The 16,820-nt window shown below is 63.6% G+C and overlaps 1 protein-coding gene across 7 annotated transcripts in view; it reads left to right on the top strand.

Moving 5' to 3' along the window:
- The window catches only part of SEMA4D (semaphorin 4D), a 95,245-nt gene that overhangs the window by 62,062 nt on the left and 16,363 nt on the right, over window positions 1–16,820 (top strand). For all 7 annotated transcript variants that reach the window (XM_053907729.1, XM_053907722.1, XM_053907727.1 and 4 more), the window contains exons 2-11: window positions 4,206–4,555; window positions 5,990–6,135; window positions 8,339–8,401; window positions 9,842–9,940; window positions 12,526–12,619; window positions 13,051–13,164; window positions 13,869–14,020; window positions 14,985–15,160; window positions 15,253–15,409; window positions 16,291–16,513. In XM_053907729.1, coding sequence (XP_053763704.1) covers window positions 4,456–4,555; window positions 5,990–6,135; window positions 8,339–8,401; window positions 9,842–9,940; window positions 12,526–12,619; window positions 13,051–13,164; window positions 13,869–14,020; window positions 14,985–15,160; window positions 15,253–15,409; window positions 16,291–16,513 — 1,324 coding nt within the window. In that variant the 5' untranslated portion in view covers window positions 4,206–4,455. The remainder of the gene's footprint in view (window positions 1–4,205; window positions 4,556–5,989; window positions 6,136–8,338; window positions 8,402–9,841; window positions 9,941–12,525; window positions 12,620–13,050; window positions 13,165–13,868; window positions 14,021–14,984; window positions 15,161–15,252; window positions 15,410–16,290; window positions 16,514–16,820) is intronic.

The raw sequence follows: 16,820 nt of genomic DNA, 5'->3' as shown, positions 1-16,820 counted from the left end.
GTCACTGTGGAAGCTCCCGGGACCCCCTCTGTCTCCCAGGGTCTCCGATGCCGGCACAGTGTGCCGGGTGCGGTGGCCTTCATTCATTCATCGTGCTGCTGGGGACTTTCGTCCTGTAAACACGTGTCTTCCTGTTCTGGACACTCTCTCCTTCTTTGTCGGCTAATCCCTGTGTCTCTGCTTCCCTCTGGAACATCCGCGAGCTAGGCGTGGGCCTCCGGACTCCAGGATCCAGCTCCCTTCTCTTTTCTCCCCCGGTTTTTATCTGGGTCACATTGTGCACCTTTTAGGAAAACTGAATTTTATCATCCTGACGTTCAACTGGACATTTTGTGTCTTTAACCAAAATTTTAAGTTCTAAGTTCACTTTCATTTGCTCAGATTCTTGGTGGTCTCCTGTCACGGGGTCTGGCCACGGCTCTCCTTTGTCCACAGAGTCCCTTAAATACCAGCCATGGTATGCGAGCACTGGCGGTGGGCGCAGACCTTATCAGAACCGCACCACACAGACTTTGATGCACGGTATTGAAAATAAAGAACTTGCCGTTCCCTGGTGCACGTTCCTGTTGCCTGTGCCATTACCCACCAGTGCCATGCTCTTGAAGCCACAAGCCTCCCGTGTCCGTGTGGCGGGAGGGCCGTGTGCTGGTGGCCACCGCGCATCCGTCCTGTCTCTGTGTTCGGTGACTTTGTACTGGGAGCACAGAGGCGCCATTTACGCCCCAGAGATGGGCACGTGCTGCGAAGCCGGCTCCGCACCCCTGCTCCTTGTCCCCAATTGCCGGCACACCGCTGACGATGTTCCCGTGTCCTCTTTCCAGTTCCCAAGCTCTGTTGGATTTTCATGGGCTGACGTGCTGTCCCCATGTTTGCCCTTACGGTTTCTGTCCGTTAGATGCCACCTTAGTGGGCTTGAGAGGAGACTGAGATGAAGCTCTGAGTGTGGGTGCCGTGTTGCACAGGGATTCTGCCGTCCCCTGCGTCTGGGTTCTTAGCCTGGCAGCGGTGTGCGTCCTGGGATGTCCCAGGCCAGTGACTTCTCTCGGGGACCTGAGTGGGAAGTCACTGTGTCGTTGGGCCCTTGCAAACATTTCTGCCAACAGAGGCGGGGAGGGGGGTAATGAAACGTGCCCCCGGACCTCGAGTCTGCCACCAGAAGGTGCTGCGGGCTGTGGACACGCTTGCCCAAAACCTCACACGCACACCTCTTGTGATCAGGAAGCGCCCCTGCGCTGGTGTGTGTTTTGGCTTTTAATGAACTCTGTTTTTCTGAGCACTTTTAGAGCCCCAACGAAACCGAGCAGAAAGTACGCAGAGTTCCCTCACCCCGTCCTCACACACACACGGCCTTCCTGGGTCAGCAAGGATCCTCCAACCCCAGCACTTACCCCTCCTCCCCTCCTGCCTGCCCTGCAGCCCCCGGTCTCACCACCACCCTGGTGTGGACCATTCCCAGAAACCCTCACCCGAGCGGGAGCTCGGAGTTACGGAGGCTCTGGGAGCCACTGCCGGGGACCGATCAGCCACACGGGGAGAACGTCTTCTCGGGTCAACGAGACTGTGCCGTGGGCTTTACACGCATGAGCTCTGGAGCAGACGCATTTGGGAATGTTGTGAATGGTGCTGACAGGTTGCAGATGGGCCCGTTCAGTGTGCCCAGCTGTGGCCTGGACAGAAATGTGGAGGGAACGTGAGACGCAGAAGCTGTAAGGGAGGTGAACCATAGCTCCCCACTCAGGTTGAATCCGAGAGAGAGACGTTTTGTGTGGGAAAGTGACATGCTCTGATTCACATTAAAAACCTTACTGTGGCCACTACTGCTGTTTCATAAACGTACTAGAAGGACGTTTGGAATTAATCGGACTGCTGGTAACAAAAACCTGCAAAACAGTAACTTAGAGATTATTTGCTTACTAACAAGTGAGGTAGGCAGAAGAAAGCAGGTGTGAGGTCTCCAGTATGTTGTGAGGTCCCCAGTGGATTTCCACTCGGCCGGTTTTAGAATGAGACCCTTATCTTCATGTTCACAAGGTGGCTGCCAGAGCTCCAGCCATCACATCTGAGCTCCAGGCACCAAACAGAGGAAAAAACGAAAGGCAAAAACCGCAAACACTAGCTGAGTCAGCCTTCTTCAAGAGCCTTCCTGGAATTCCTACCTAATAGCTGTTCACATGTCTTTGGCCAGAATGCCCCAGGGGAAGCTGGGAGATGAGGCTAGCTGGCCACATTGTCATCCTCGGTACAGTCAGGGTTCTGTTCGTAAGAGCGAAGGGACGCGGGTGCTGGGACAAGCGGGCGGTTGTCTGCAGCACGCAAGGACGGAAGCGGGCGAAGGCCTGGGCAGCCGCGCAGAGGTCCGGCTGGGGGTGGGTGTGGCTTAGATTGCATCGGTGATAAGGGTGGCCCTGGGGGCGGGGAGCCAGGGGGCGCCCGGAGCTCCTGAGCCGCCAGCATCATCCGCACAGACCGCTGCTCCCCCGGGCCTTGTGGGATTTCTGCAGGGGTGTTGCGCGCTCACCGGACACCGAGATTGCGTAACGAGCGGGTCACGTCGGGGACACGGCACGGTCGAGTCCCCCCCCTGGCCTGGGCTTCCGGAGCCGCCTCGTTCCCCTCCCGAGGGCAGGAGGGCGTGGTCCCCGCCCCCAGTGAGCGCGTGCCGAGCCGCGGGGAGCCGGCTCCGTGGGCCACAGCCTCCTTCCCTCCCCGCGTGGGCTTCCTGGCGCATCCTGGGTTGCGCTCAGAGGCGGCCCCGCCGTGCTGCGGGTCCCCCGCGCCGCGCAGCTTGGCTTTCAGACCGGCGCCCGTCCCTGTAAGTCGCTTTACTGGCACACAGCCACCCTCCCCCATTCACGCAGCGGCTGGCGCTGCTTTTGCCCCATCGCGTGGACCTGAGAGCCGGGACAGAGACCGCAGGACCCAAGACCCCCCAAAGTAACGCCCCCCCGGCCCCCGCCCAGGAGGTGCCCGTCCCCGCAGAGAACGGGCTCCTCGCCTTCGGGGGCTGATGGTGGCCTCAGGCTGAGGGCAGACACTGGGTGGATGGGGCCCGCTGGCCGCGCCTTCTGCGGGAACAGGAGGTACGGAGCGGGTCCTCCCCCCACCAGGGAAGGCGGGCGAGCAGCTGAGGCCTGGCTGTCCCCGGTGTCAGCCCTCTCGCAGAGTCCCCCCAGGGGGCAGGAGCTCAGGACAGGAGCCCTCCCCTCCCCGCCGTCAGTCCTTCCCTTACCAAGTGGGGTGGGGCTGTCGCAGCACCCCATGCACGCGAGTGAGAAATAGACGAAGTTAAAATTGAGAAGAGCCCCGTTAAGTCCAGAGTGATGCTGAGGACAAGCCGTGCTGGGCTTTAAGGCTCAGACAAGGATTCCAGGGACAGGATGAGGGCGGAGCCCCGGAGGGCTTCCTGGAGGCAGCGGCTTGCCTAGGTGAAGAGAAAATGAAAACTTCTCCCAAGACTTTCTTGGGAGGTTTGGTTCGGCCTGAAGTGTCAGGGAGCAGCAGGGGCTGGTACAGCAGGTTGCAGGGGCCCCGGGGAGGCTGAGCAGGAGAGGACTGTCGTGGGGGTGCGGAGGTGCGGGCTGCCCCTTGTATGTCCCTGAGGGGTGGTGCCATCAGGGGGCTGAGGGGAGGGCTCCAGAGAGGGGCCCAGGGCTCCGTTGGCCTGGGAGACCTGCGGGTGGAAGGAGGAGAAGGAGGTGAGCCGTCCCGCACGGCAAGGTCACATGTGCGCGTGCATGTGTGTGTGGCGTGTGTGTGCAAACACGCCCAGGGTTCAGCCTCCGTGCGGCTCTCTGGTCTTTTGCCCTGGCTGACCTCGACGAGGTTTACGGGAGCTGGGAAGCCAGGGTCTTAGAGGGAGAGCGTTCCCTGGTTCCACAGCTTTCCATCACGTTACCAGCTGGCCGCGCGCAGGGGGGCAGCTGGGCGGCCAGGTGGGCAGTGGCCCGGTCTGGGTCCCCGCGTCTGTCCCACGCTCTGCAGGCCCGAGGGGCGGGAAGCTCTGACCTCCTGGAGCCCCGGCCGCGCCCCAGGTGACTGGGGGACGCGGTGTCAGTGTGGTCAGTGCGGGGCTGCCCCCGGGAGCCCCGTGGCATCCCCACCACCCCCGCTCCTGCGCAGACAGAGCAGGGGGCAGGTCGAGGAATGGAAAGCTGGTGTTAGCACTCGCCTCCTGAGCCGTAACCTTTCTTCTCACTTGCTTCCAGAGTTTCTCCGTGAGGCCGGAAAGAAGCACACCGTGTAAGAACCGGCTGGCCTTCCAACGCTCGCGGTGGTGACCTTGCCCGGCGCCCGGGAGATGCGGGTCCTCGGGGTGCGTCCCGCCCAGCGTCTCCGGGCTGTGCTGTGGGTCACAGCTCCTAGGCTCTGAGCAGCGTCTGCCGTGACGCCCACCGTGGCCCCCCCGCCCACGAGCGTTTGCTGCCAGAGCCCCCTCTGCTGCGCCCACCCGTGAGGATGTGCGTCCCCGTCGGGGGGCTGCTGGCCACCCTGGCCACGGCGCTCGGGGTGGTGGTGGCGTTCGCTCCCGCCCCCAGGATCACCTGGGAGCACGGAGGTAAGGGCCCCCCTGCTCTTGGGGTTGACAGGTGGGTGCCCTTCGGTGGGTGGGTGCACGGCCGTGTGGGGGGAGGTGCCTGGGTCACGGGGGGCACGTGGGGGCTTGCTCAGGGCCTGCTGGCCGGGTTTCTAAATCGGGCCCCTGGAGAGGACGCGCCTCTCCCTCGCGCCTGACGGCCGAGCACAACCGCACTGAATGGCCTGTTTTTAGGACATTTAGCCTGTGTGGCTGAGCTTCCGGCCGGTTGCTTTCATTTGCCCACGGTTCGTTTCTGATGTATTTCCCCTCCCGGGGGCTGTGTCTTGAGACCCCAGGCAGCGCGTGCCGGGAGGGCCTTCGTCCACGTACATCCGTGCCCAGCACGGGGAGGACAGGAGAGCAGAGAGCGTGAGCCCCAGTGACACATGGAAACCCAGGTTCAAGGCGCACCCAGGGGCGCCTGGGGGGCTCAGTCGGTTAAGCGCCGGACTCTTGATTTTGGCTCAGCTCACGGTTCGCGAGTTCAAGCCCCACGTCGCGCTGTGCGCTGATGGCGTGCAGCCTGCTTGGGATTCCGTCTCTCTCCTTTCTCTGCCTCCCCTGCACGTGCGCACTCTCTCGCTCTCAAAATAAATAAACTTTTAAAAATCTACGTAACGAAAGATAAAAAGATACGCTGATGCCGGACGGACAAAGCGGAGAAAGCGCTCCTTCAGAAATAACGCCCATGCGTTTATCCTCCTCCTGAGGAGCTGACTGTTGAGTCTCTCGTATTCGGGGTTACGGATGCGGTTAGCTGATAAGTGAGAAATCTCACTTGTTTCTCTCCTTGGCAGGTTTGTGGTGGTTATGCCTGAAAAATGCTTGGGTTAAGGGACAGATTTACCGAAACAGAGTGTTTTTTAAAGGTTTTGAGGTAAATCATGATGTTTCTGAACAAGAAAAGCTTAACTAGCTTTATTCTTTATATACCTGTTGCGCGTTACGGTTAAACACACGTAGACGAGAGTCTGGGAGACACGGCGGTCGGCACCCTGAGGCGTGAGGACGGGCCGCGGTCTCCTGGGCGGTCACACGCTTGATGATCACGTTCCTGGGAGGTCACGTGCTTGGAGGTCACGCTCTCGGGAAGTCACATTCTTGGAGATGACTCTCCTGGGAGGTCACGTGCTTACAGGTCATGCACTAGGCGGCCATGCTGCCGGGAGACCACGCCGAGTGCAGGGCTTGAGGGAGCTCAGGGGATGTCGGGCCACAGTGCCGGTCGAGCGCAGTGGCTCTGGGGCCTCGCGGGGTCCCGCGCTCTGGGTGACCGTCCTAGCGGGTCTGCTCTGGCACAGGCGCCTGAGCTCTGGGGCAGCGAATCCGCCACGGCCCTGGCGACGTGAGTGTGCGTGGAAGCAAGACGGGGACTCGGGAGGCACCCGGGCTCATGTCCTCCCTTCCCCCCAGAGGTGCGGCTGGAGAAGTTCCACGAGCCGGGCATCTTCAACTACTCCGTCTTGCTGCTGAGCGAGGACAAGAGCACCCTGTACGTGGGGGCCCGGGAGGCCGTGTTCGCCCTGAATGCACTCAACGTCTCTGAGAAGCAGCACGAGGTGAGGCGAGGGCGCCCCGCTCTGCCCCCCGGGGCCGCTCACTGCGCTTCTCCGGGGGCGTCAGGCCCCTTCCGGGCTGCGGCCCCTCACCGGTCCCGCACACCCACGGGCCGGTCACCCGGAAGCTTGCTTCCGGCCTGCGTCCGGGCCGCGTGTCCCAGGTGAGCCGGGCGGCCTCTGCCCTCCCTGGGCCGGCCACTCACCCGGGGCCCCCCTTCTCCTCTTGGAGTTTTGCACTTCTCGTGACGGCAAATCTCGGCCACCCGGAGGGCAGAGGAAGCGGTGACCGTGAGGCCTGTCCCCTCTCGGGTCCTGCGGCCAGGTCGCTCTCTTCCGCCCCTGTCCTCGTGCTCTGCTCCCTCTGGAGGCTTTGAGGCTGGTCCCAGGCGCACTCTTCATCCGTAGGGCTTCCCCAGGTGTCTCCTAAAGGAAAGGACTCTTTTTGTCCACGTAACCGAACCACCATGGTCACGTCCAAAAGTGTCATCAAATGGCTGATGTTTGGGTACCAGAGACTCTCCTAAGGATGCTTGAATGCCGTTGACGCGGGGCCGTCCGCGAGGCCGTCCGCTCTGCCCGTCACTTCTTGACATCCGGCCGCCGTGCTGGCCCCTTCCTGGGAAAGCCACCGCTCTGCACCCTCGGTGACAGGCCGGCCCCTCCTCCGAGGCGGGGTCCTCGCCCCAGCCCTGGGCCTGTGCAGAGCAGAGCAGGGCCACGGGTGCCTCGAGGATCGCAGAGCGGGATTTTCCGGCTTGACGTTCCCTTCTGTGTTGGGAGCAGGAAGCTGTCAGTCTTGGGGGGGGGGGGGGGAGGGAAGGCACACCTATCTGCTCCTCATGTCCCACGGGGCCAGCTCCTTGGGAGTGGCTGGATCAGCCCTTAGAACCTTGGCCGTTATTTGCCAGTTTTTAACGAGTTCCTTCCCTCCAGAGGGAGAGAGTGGTGTTGGGATATTTGGTTTTGGAGAATGACCTTGGGGCCGCGTTTGAAGGGCCTGGATCCACGGGCAGCCGGAGCCGCCCGGATGCTCAGACCGTCCCTTCCCCGGCGGGCGGCCTCTCCCCCACCGCTGGCTGCTTAGCCACGACCCCAGTGGCTGGGGTGGGCTGCTTCTTTCTGGAATCGAGAATCTCGATTCTGCCCCAGACCTCTGTGTTTTGTCTCGGCCCCCCAACCGCGTGCTTATTTCTGCGTGACTCACGGACGGGGTTTTGTGGTCATCAGCCTTTGAAGATAAGGGGAGTGCTGACCCCGTGGGTGCCCTCAGAGCCTCACTGCTCTGCCGATGCGTCCTTGTCCCCTGGGGGCCTAGGGATAGATACAAAGGGAAGCCTGGGTGAAACCCTAGGAACGTTACCGGCCCCGTCAGTGTGCGTGTCCCGGGTCCTCGAGCACTTCACGTAGGCAGCAGTGAAACGGTTTGCGCATCAGCCTCCGAAGGAAGTCGCCTGTTGCTGGGACGTTGCTTTTGCGTGTTCCGGGTAGGACTTCCGCTAAGACGTCCCGCACTGCGGATGCGGGAGGCGAGTTAGCGCGGGACCGCGTACAAGGGGACTCGCCACTCTGCCAGCAGGCAGCTCCGGGCACATCCTGACCTCTGAGCACCCGGCAACTGGCTTCACCTGGGCACCGGCCATGGGACTGTCACACGGGGAGGTGGGACAGCTTGGGGACAGTGAGGCAGGCGTGGGGGAGCCGCCGTCCTCTGGAGGGCGAGGGGCTGGGGCACGTGCCGGCCCCCCATGACGCGTCCCCTGGCTCAGGTGCTGGGAAGGGGGGAGGCGGGGAGCGGGCGGTCGCCCCCTCACGGCCACGGTTGCGGAGCTGAGGGAAGCCGGTCCTGCCGTCCACCGACGGCCAAAGGAAACGCAACCCCATGTCCTTTTCTTCCCGCTCTCCGTTTGCTTTGGGGTGAAGGAGTCCGCGCTGCTGTGTGAAAACACCTGTGGCTTAGCTCGCTGTGACGGGCTGAAAACCCGACTGTCAGCCCTTTGAGCTTTCCTGCTGCTTTGCGGCGACTGACGGGATGCTGGGCGGCCAGGGGGGCTCTGATGGCTCCGGACCCCGGCGTCTGCCGGCCCAGCCTCGCTTTACAAAGCCTCACTTGTGCGGTCTTTGTAAACTGTGCATTTTTACGCTGCATCCCCTTCCCCCTTGAACGGGAGCATGTGCTGAAACGGATTCTCCTCTCTCCCCACAGGCATATTGGAAGGTCTCAGAAGATAAAAAGGCAAAATGTGCAGAAAAGGGGAAATCCAGACAGGTAATTTCCGGTCTCGGAACCCCAGCAGCCTGGTGACGTGGTCGCGCCCCATCCCGCCAGGCGCCCTGTGCCCAAGCGATGAGGCAGGGTCGCTCTGAGCAGGTGCCAAATGTGGCGGGCATCTGAGAAATGTTTTTAAAGTTTGGCTTCGTTGGATGCATTCAAGTGGCCCTAAAACTTGGTACCTTCTGGTACCTTCTTCTGGTGCCTGCTGGCCGATGGTGTAAAGGGCAGGGTTCAGACCCCCGCTGCATGTCAGAAGCCCGAAGGGGCGCCGTGGGATTTCTGGAGTTTGGGCAGCAGCCACCCCTTGAGAATCTGCTCCTTCCCCCGGGAGATGCCAGGCCGAGCGTCTGCCTCTCCCGGGGCTCTGGCCCCCCCCCCCCCGCCCCCAACCGGCACCGGGCCCATGTCAGAGTCTCCGAGCATCAGAGCCCATCTTCCGTGACAGTGGGGGCAGGATAGCTGAGTTAAGGTAAATTTGCAAGGCTGCAATCTGCAAGGCTAATTGCAGAATAAGCAAAAATGAAAAAAGAAAGTTTTTGCTCAAGTTTTTTTTAGCAGAACATCAGACACTTGTACTGAAGTCAGTAGATCCAAAGTTGCCTTAGGAAACGGGGAGAATGCAGGCTTTGTGATGTAATGACTGGGGCTGCAGGGAGGGTCTGAGAGCTGTCAGACCAAGGGCTCACCCGGCCCAGAGCAGAGGCCGCACGGGGACGCGGGCCCCTCCCGGCTGCTGTGGGCAGGACGAATTCTTGCCAGCCAGTTGAAAACCGTCCTAGCGAAAAGAAAGCCACGAAGCCTCACCGAGCAGAGATAATTTCAGGCGAGAGCGCATGCCTCCCGGTCCACGCCAGCCCTGGAGAGTGTGTTCCTCAGTGACATCTGGTTTTCCTGCGAGCCCTTTCTCACGCGGAGCCGGCTCGGCCCCTCCCTCCCAGCCTGTCCCCTGCACTGGGGCCGGCGGGGTGGGGTCTCCTGGGGGCGAGGAAGGCTGGCGGGTCCCGCCTACTTTCCCCTCTGCGGCTCTGGCCGCACGTGTGAGGCACGGGCTGTGTGTTGGGTGCGAGTAAATGCGGATTTTCGGTGGCGGGTGTCCGGGAAGACTTGAGTCCATGTGTCTTTGCTGAGTGTCGATCGGCGGCTGAAGTGAAATCCCCGTGGCCCCTGGCGGCCGGCGGGGGGGGACGCCGCAGAGAGCGGAGTGCTGGGTCCAGCGGGCAGACGCAGGTCTGTCGGGGGGACTGGGGCTCCGAGGCTGTGCCCGCCGCCCAGGCAGGGTCGAGCCAGCACGAGAAGACGGGGGTGTCCGAGGTGGCAGGTGAGGGGCGGCGTCAGGCACGTGCTGGCTGGCCCCCTGCCGTGCCGGTGGGTGGCGGAGGGCGGGAGTCCCCCGGGGGCCGGATGACGGCTCACGGGCGCGTTTCTCTCCCGCAGACCGAATGTCTCAACTACATCCGCGTGCTGCAGCCGCTTGGCCCCGGTGCCCTGTACGTGTGCGGGACCAACGCCTTCCAGCCAGCCTGTGACCACCTGGTGAGGCTGTGCCCCGCCCCCTGCCCCCCGCCACCTCGTCCAGGGTCGGTACTGCAGCTGGTGGGGCCCAGGCGGCGTCGGGGGCTCCCCGCTCTGCACAACAGTGGGCGTGAGGGTGTGGCCGCTCACCAGGGCGCGACCCATGGGGCCAGCGGAGCTGGCAGTGGGGGTCCCGCTGGGAAGTGTGCTGGCGACACAGAGAAGCCCTAGGGTGCCACGGTCCGGCCTCCTGTGTCCTCTTTGCCACGTTTTGTGCTCTGCGGGGAGCCCTGCCGCGGCCTGCGTCCCGGTCAAAGGGGGGAGTCAGGACCCTGCCCCCAGACTACGTGTTCTCGGTTCACCTGTGTTACGGCCCAAACGTGTCCCCCACATCCGCACGTTGTGGCCCGAATCCCGCCATGTGGTGGCATTTGGAGGTGGGGCCTCTGAGGAACTATCACGGTTACGTGTGGTCACAGAGGCGAGGCCCTGATCCCGCAGGGTTGACAGCCTTCTGGGAAAAGCCGCCAGAGCCCCCTCTCCACCACATGGGGACAGAGAGAAGGGGGCCCTCGCCAGGCACCGGCCATCCGGATCCCTGACCGCAGCCTGCAGCCTCCGGAGCCGGAGGGAGTGGGCGCGTGTGCGGAAGCCGCCCGTGTGTGCCCGCTGGGACGGCCCGGCCCGGCTGCTGTCCGCTCCTGGGGCCTCACCACGTGGGTCTGCCGTGGACACGGAGCCGCCGCCCTCGGCCCCGGAGCGCACCCCCTCCCGGGGGCAACGGCACCGCACGACTGTGCGAGCACCTCCCTCGCCGACCTGCACGGGTCCTGCTGAGCCGGGCCCGACTGCTGCTGCGCTGGGGCCTCTGCAGAGGGGCCCCCACGGCGTCCTCCCAAGGCCCTCGCTCCCGGGGCACGTTGGACGGCAGTGTCTTGCTGGGAGAAATTCCTTTTACTCGGGCACCCGATGAGCCATTTGTAACAACCACCAGGAGAAGAGAAGACGCGTTTTAAATGCACGTGGGGATTCAGAGTGAGGCACGTGGTCTAGTGACCGTCCCCGACTTGGGACACAGAGCGTGCCTCAACCAAGAGCCTCGTTTGCCGGAACCCTGAATTAACTAGAATTTAAAGAAGACTCTCCAACCTTGAGTCAGAGATAAACGACAGCCCAAAGTACGGGCAGACGGAGTTTGCGCACGGACCCCCGGGGTGGGCGCACCCCCCCCCCCCCCCCCGCGTGGCCGGCTGGCGGTCTGAGCCCGCAGACGCTGGCTCTGTGGGGTGCGGTGCTCTGAGCTCTGAGTCTGGGTCCTCAGGACAGACGTCGCCTGGTTCTGCATAAGGGAAGAGCGTGCCAGGTCGTGTGAGAAACGCCCACACGTCACAGGGTTTGCTGGCTGGAGTCTAGCCCCTCTGAAGCCGAAAACGGATGGAGACTCCAATCCCGTAGTTGTAAGGGGGTCAGATGTTTCCTTTAAATCCGGGCCTGTTGTTTGGCCCCGTATTTTCAATAAGGACGTTCACGCTGACAGGAAACGTCAGATCCCGCCTGTGTATCTGGCACCTAGATTGCGTGGGAAGGGACATATGTGGGCGTGCGGCACCCTGACCCGCGACCCCTAAGTGCCTACCTGACCAACGCCAAGCCTGTCGTCACCCGTGAAGATTTACAGTCATTGCCAACGCCCTCTCGTTTGCGCTCTGCCCCCCCCATTCAGGCGGCCTCCAAACCTCCCCTAGACGGGCCATCCGTTCATGCCCCAATTTGTGCTTTGAGACCTGAGGGGGGGGGTCTGCCTGGAGAGGTGGGCCCAACATCCCCCGGCCCGTGAGCCCTCCCTCCGACGGGCGACGGGCCCGCACCCACTCCCCACCGCTGTCCGTGTTCCTCAGCTTCTCCGCACTGGAAGGCGGGAGGTGGTGCCCACCTTCATTCACGCAGGCACGTCCTGTGTTTCTGGCAGCAGGCGCGTGACTTCCCGCTATGCCTCCAGCGGTGGGTTTCTTCTCTGACCCTCCAGCCTCCCTGCACGGTGCGGGCACGTTCCCAGCCGCTCACCTGTCCCCGGGCTCGGGGCCCCGTGTCTCTGCACAGAGCTTGCTCGTTCCTCACGTATTGGGGCTGCTCACTCCTTCCTCGGCTGGTTTTGGGCTCTCGGGTCAGGCCAGGAGGGTCCCCAACACTGAGGCCGTCCCCCGTGCTTTCTGTTAGTACAGGATGGGGTGGCAGGAGGTGGGGACGCCGCTGCTTCTGCCCATGGGTCCGGTCTGCCACTGCCTTGGGTGCCGTCCTTGTTGGACGTAGTTAGTGCACGGCCTTCCGATGGCTCCCTGGGTGCCTCCCGCCTCCGGTCTGCCCTGGCTGCTCTGGAGCCCTAGAGCCGCCAGCATCTTACAGAGGAGTAAACCGAGGCTCCGAGGTCCTGCGCGGCTCTCGTGGCGCCGGCGTCCAGACCTGGGACTCACGTGGCCGCCCATGCGTGCTCTTCCCTCCGGGCCCCCGGGTGGCGAGTCTGTGAAAGTAAATGGCAGAGCAGAAGGGTGCTGGGAGACTAGGAATTCAGACACCGCGTGATGCCCTTTCTTCTCGTTCGCTCGTAGAACTTAACGTCCTTTCAGTTTCTGGGGAGAAGCGAGGATGGCAAGGGCAGGTGCCCCTTTGACCCTGCACAGAGCTACACGTCCGTCATGGTCGGTGAGTCCCGCCCCAGGTCAGCATGGGCTCGGCTGCCTCCCCCAGTTCCCTGCTCCCTGTCCCGGCAGAGACGCAGCCTCTCCGTAGACCCCTGTACGAGCGCTCGGATTCACTGCGGAAGGGTGACCGGCCACCCCCCATGGCCAGAGGTCACATGTGTGGGAAGGGGTCATTTTGTGTCCGTCCTCTGTGCGCGTCCCATGGCCCCACTTACACCCGAACGTGTTACTTCCCGGGTGCGGGTCCCCTGGGGTTCCCGCCCCAGCTGCTCGTGAAGCAGCTCTCGCGTGGAGCGCACAGTCGTCCACGTGAGGGACCGAGACGGAAGGCTCGCGACGCAGCATCCGTGGCCTCCCCGCTTCCCTGGGCCGGGGGCTCGTGTCTGGCTGCCGACCACCCCTCCTCTCCTCTTTCTTCCGGGGCCGCTTAAGATGGGGAGCTGTATTCCGGGACGTCCTATAACTTTCTGGGAAGCGAGCCCATCATCTCCCGAAACTCGTCCCACAGTCCTCTGAGGACGGAGTACGCGATACCGTGGCTTAACGGTAAGAGGCAGGTGCCCCTGGGTCTGTCTGTCTGTCTGTGGCTCTGAGTCCCAGCGAGGGGCCGCAGACACCTCCGGGCTGGGACGGCCCCACGTGGGGTGCTTCTGGAGCCGCCAGGGCTCCGGACTGGGGCCTTCCTGTCCCTGAACACAGAGGTGGTGGTTCTTTGTGACACGAGAGCCTGGTGGTCCCTGCACCCAGGCTGACCGGCTCGCTCACCTTCGGATAACGTGTGCGTGGCAGATTCACGCAGCTGCTCACACGGGGCTCTAGTTGGCGCTGGCCGGCGGGCCGTGACCTCCTGGAGGCGGGTGGTCTGGGGGAGGAAGGACCCCTGGCTTCCCCTCACTGCGGGGCGGGTCTGCTGGTCGGGGGTTGTCCGCTTGAGGCACGTGCTGTTTGCACCAGCAGATGCTTGTGTTCTGGCAGGTCTCTGGGATCTGGGTCCCCAGGGTCCCCGGGGTCCCCGGGCTGCCTGCCATCGGGAGGCCCAGCCTGGGTTCTCGGGGCCGGCCCAGACGGTGTGTGTTACAACCGTGATCCCCGGCACCTCCTTATGCCGAGGAGGACGGATGGGCACCGTGCCCGCCCCGGGCCCTGGGGTTTGTCTGGGGCATGGTGCAGGCACTAGCTGGCGCCTTGGCCGGGAGGTGCCCGGGCCCCGCGCTGTGGCGGGGGGATAACCGGGTGTCTCTTGCCTGCAGAGCCAAACTTCGTCTTTGCGGACGTGATCCGAGAGAGCCCGGACGGCACGGACAGCGGGGACGACAGGGTGTACTTCTTTTTCACCGAGGTGGCCGTGGAGTACGAGTTTGTCTTCAAGCTGATGATCCCCCGGGTGGCGAGGGTGTGCAAGGTGAGCCCACTCCCCGATTTCCCTCTGGTCCCGGCTGGGTGCTTCGCGCATCTGGAGGACCGGTCTCGTGGCCCGGGCTCCAGGCCTCCTCCTCCGAGATGTCCGTTCACCTACCTCATCGTTCTCCCGAGCCACGGAGGGGTGTGCGCGGCCTGCCCCCGGGCAGTCCGGGAGTCTCCCTGCGGGCCCCGGAGCATCGGAGCCAAGTGTGGCCAGAGGCCCAGCCTCAGCAGGCCTGCTCTGGACACACCGTCCTCGGACCTCCAGGGCCATATAGGAAGTTGGCTTGTGTTCACCGCGTGAGCTAAATTCTGCTAGATTTGGGATTTCGGCGTTCCTGCATCAAGGCGGCGAGGGGGGTGTGCGTTCACTGCCCCCGAGTGAGGATGCTCTGATTCCAGAGTCTTTGGCATCCAGATCTCTGTGTTTCGGGGCTCCCTCCAGAGCAGGTCACGTCAGGCGTGTCTGTGATTGTCCCGGGGGTGCGGGGGCAGCCCACAAAACCTGTCTTGGGGGGGACCTGGCCGAGGCCCTTTGAAACGACTGTCTCCTCTGGGACGAGGAACGTGTCTGGGGGGGACCCCCGACGTGTTGGCCTGAAGCAGACGGGAGCCCCCGCTCCGTGGCCCTGGCTCCAAGGCTGGCTCGCAGGGGTGGGGAGCACGGGGAAGGGGCGCGAGGCTGGCGGAGGTTCTGTCGCTGTGACGCCGTGCGCGGCCCGCCGGCCCCTCCGGCCGCCTCCGGGTGATTCGCCCACAGGCCTTTCTTGGTTCTGTGTTTTAATCTGAGACCCCAGCCGGCGCAGACCGGCTGCCGTGGCCACGTGGCCATCCACGGCCCTTCTTTTCCCACCGTGGCCTCCGTCCACCGAGACGGGGACGCTCGGGGCCGCGTACGTGACTGACTCCCAGCTGCCTACGAGGAGTCAGCCCTCCCCCCACTACGCACGTCTTTGGGGTTGCAGGGGGACCAGGGCGGTCTGCGGACCCTACAGAAGAAGTGGACGTCCTTCCTGAAGGCCAGGCTCATCTGTTCCAGGCCAGAGAGCAACCTCGTCTTCAACGTGCTGCAGGCCGTCTTTGTCCTCAGGGCGCCGGACCTGAAGGAGCCCGTGTTCTACGGGGTCTTCACCCCACAGCTGTAGGTGCCCCGGCGGGCCGGCGGGCCGGCGGGCGGGCTGCGTGTCTGCGCTCCCCCCACCCAGGACGGTCACCCTGCCCCCTCGTCCCCAGGAACAACGTGGGGCTGTCAGCCGTGTGCGCCTACAACCTGTCCACGGCCGAGGCGGTCTTCTCCCGCGGGAAGTACATGCAGAGCGCCACGGTGGAACAGTCCCACACCAAGTGGGTGCGCTACAACGGGGCCGTGCCCACGCCGCGGCCCGGGGCGGTGAGTGGGGGCGGGGCGGGAAGGGTGGGCCGCTCCCCGTCCCGCGTTCCCCTCACCGCGTGCCGTGGCGCGGCTGTCCCTGACCGGGCCCGCGCCAGGAGGCTCTTCCGGCCGGCACGGGTGTTTTGTGGAATCAACGTTGTGATAAAAATAGGTCTGTCTCACGTGCCGCTTCCCCCCCAAAAGCACGGTTTCTCGGCAGTGGGCCGTACCCCCCACCCGTTAACGTGAGTCACGTTTGTGTCTTCCCGAAAGCAGTGACTCTTGTGTGGAAACCGGCATCTGCCCGTCATGTGGCTGGTGTGTGGGGCCGTGGGTGTGGCCGCGGTGGGGCCGTGGCCCGGGCGACTGGCCTGGGGCTCCTCCCTGGGGGTCCACGCCTGCCAGCAGCCGTCAGTTCCCTCCACGGGTGTCATGAAGTAAATCGTGGTCACGTGATTACGAATTTCGGTTTCTGCACTCGGGAGCCAGGACAGGAAAAGAACCCCTCACGCGCTTGGCCTTTGTGCTGTTTGGACCCGGACCGTTTTTAGTGATTTTAGCAGAGATGTCGAGGAAGAGCTATCAAGTGATAAGCCGTTATTTTTCAATTTCAAAAGCTTGATACGGTTTTCTCATTGACAAATAGACACCAGCAAGTTCGCTGTGTGTCGTGAAGCGGGATTAGATCTCGCGGACACACGCACGGCTGCCCTTCCCGACCGGCTTTCGGGCCACGTCTTCGGATTCCTGGGGGAAGGTCGCCGCTGACTTTCCCCGTTGGCAACAGCGCTCCGCATGGCATTGTCACAGTCTGCGCCCCGCGGGGGGCCTGCGTGCGGGGCTCGTGCGGGCTGTGCGTCCGTGAGCACGCGCATTGACGGCCGGTCTGCCCCCCACAGTGCATCAACCGCGAAGCGCGGGCGGCCAACTTCTCCAGCTCCCTGGGTCTGCCGGACAAGACCCTGCAGTTCGTCAAGGACCACCCCCTGATGGACGGCTCCGTGACCCCAACAGACAACAGGCCCAGGCTGGTCACAGGCAACGTGAACTACACGCAGATCGTGGTGGACAGGACCCGGGCCCTGGACGGGACCGTCTACGACGTCATGTTCATCGGCACAGGTGGGTCCGGCCCCCCCTGAGGACGCCGGCAAACGCAGCTCCTTCTTGCCGCGAGGCCAGCGTCTCCCCGGGCGCCCGGAGGGGTCTCCGGCAGGGTTTCCGAGAAGCCGCCACCCCTGGCTGGCCTCCGCCATCTGACCGTCAGACCGCTGGGGCGCTGACTGAATGGCCGAGTCCTGGCCCCCGTGTGGGGATCCAGGCCCGGTGGGTCGGGGCTGGTGCGCCGGGAGTGGTGCCCGTGCGGGCCGGTTGAGAGCAGGTGGCAGAGAAGTCCCACGTCCCTGCTGGCTCCAGACGGGTCCCCACC

Source organism: Panthera pardus, unplaced genomic scaffold (genome assembly GCF_024362965.1).
Source record: "Panthera pardus isolate Hobbes unplaced genomic scaffold, ASM2436296v1 HiC_scaffold_20, whole genome shotgun sequence".
Lineage (NCBI taxonomy): Eukaryota > Metazoa > Chordata > Mammalia > Carnivora > Felidae > Panthera > Panthera pardus.
This window is presented reverse-complemented; position numbering and strand designations above follow the sequence as displayed.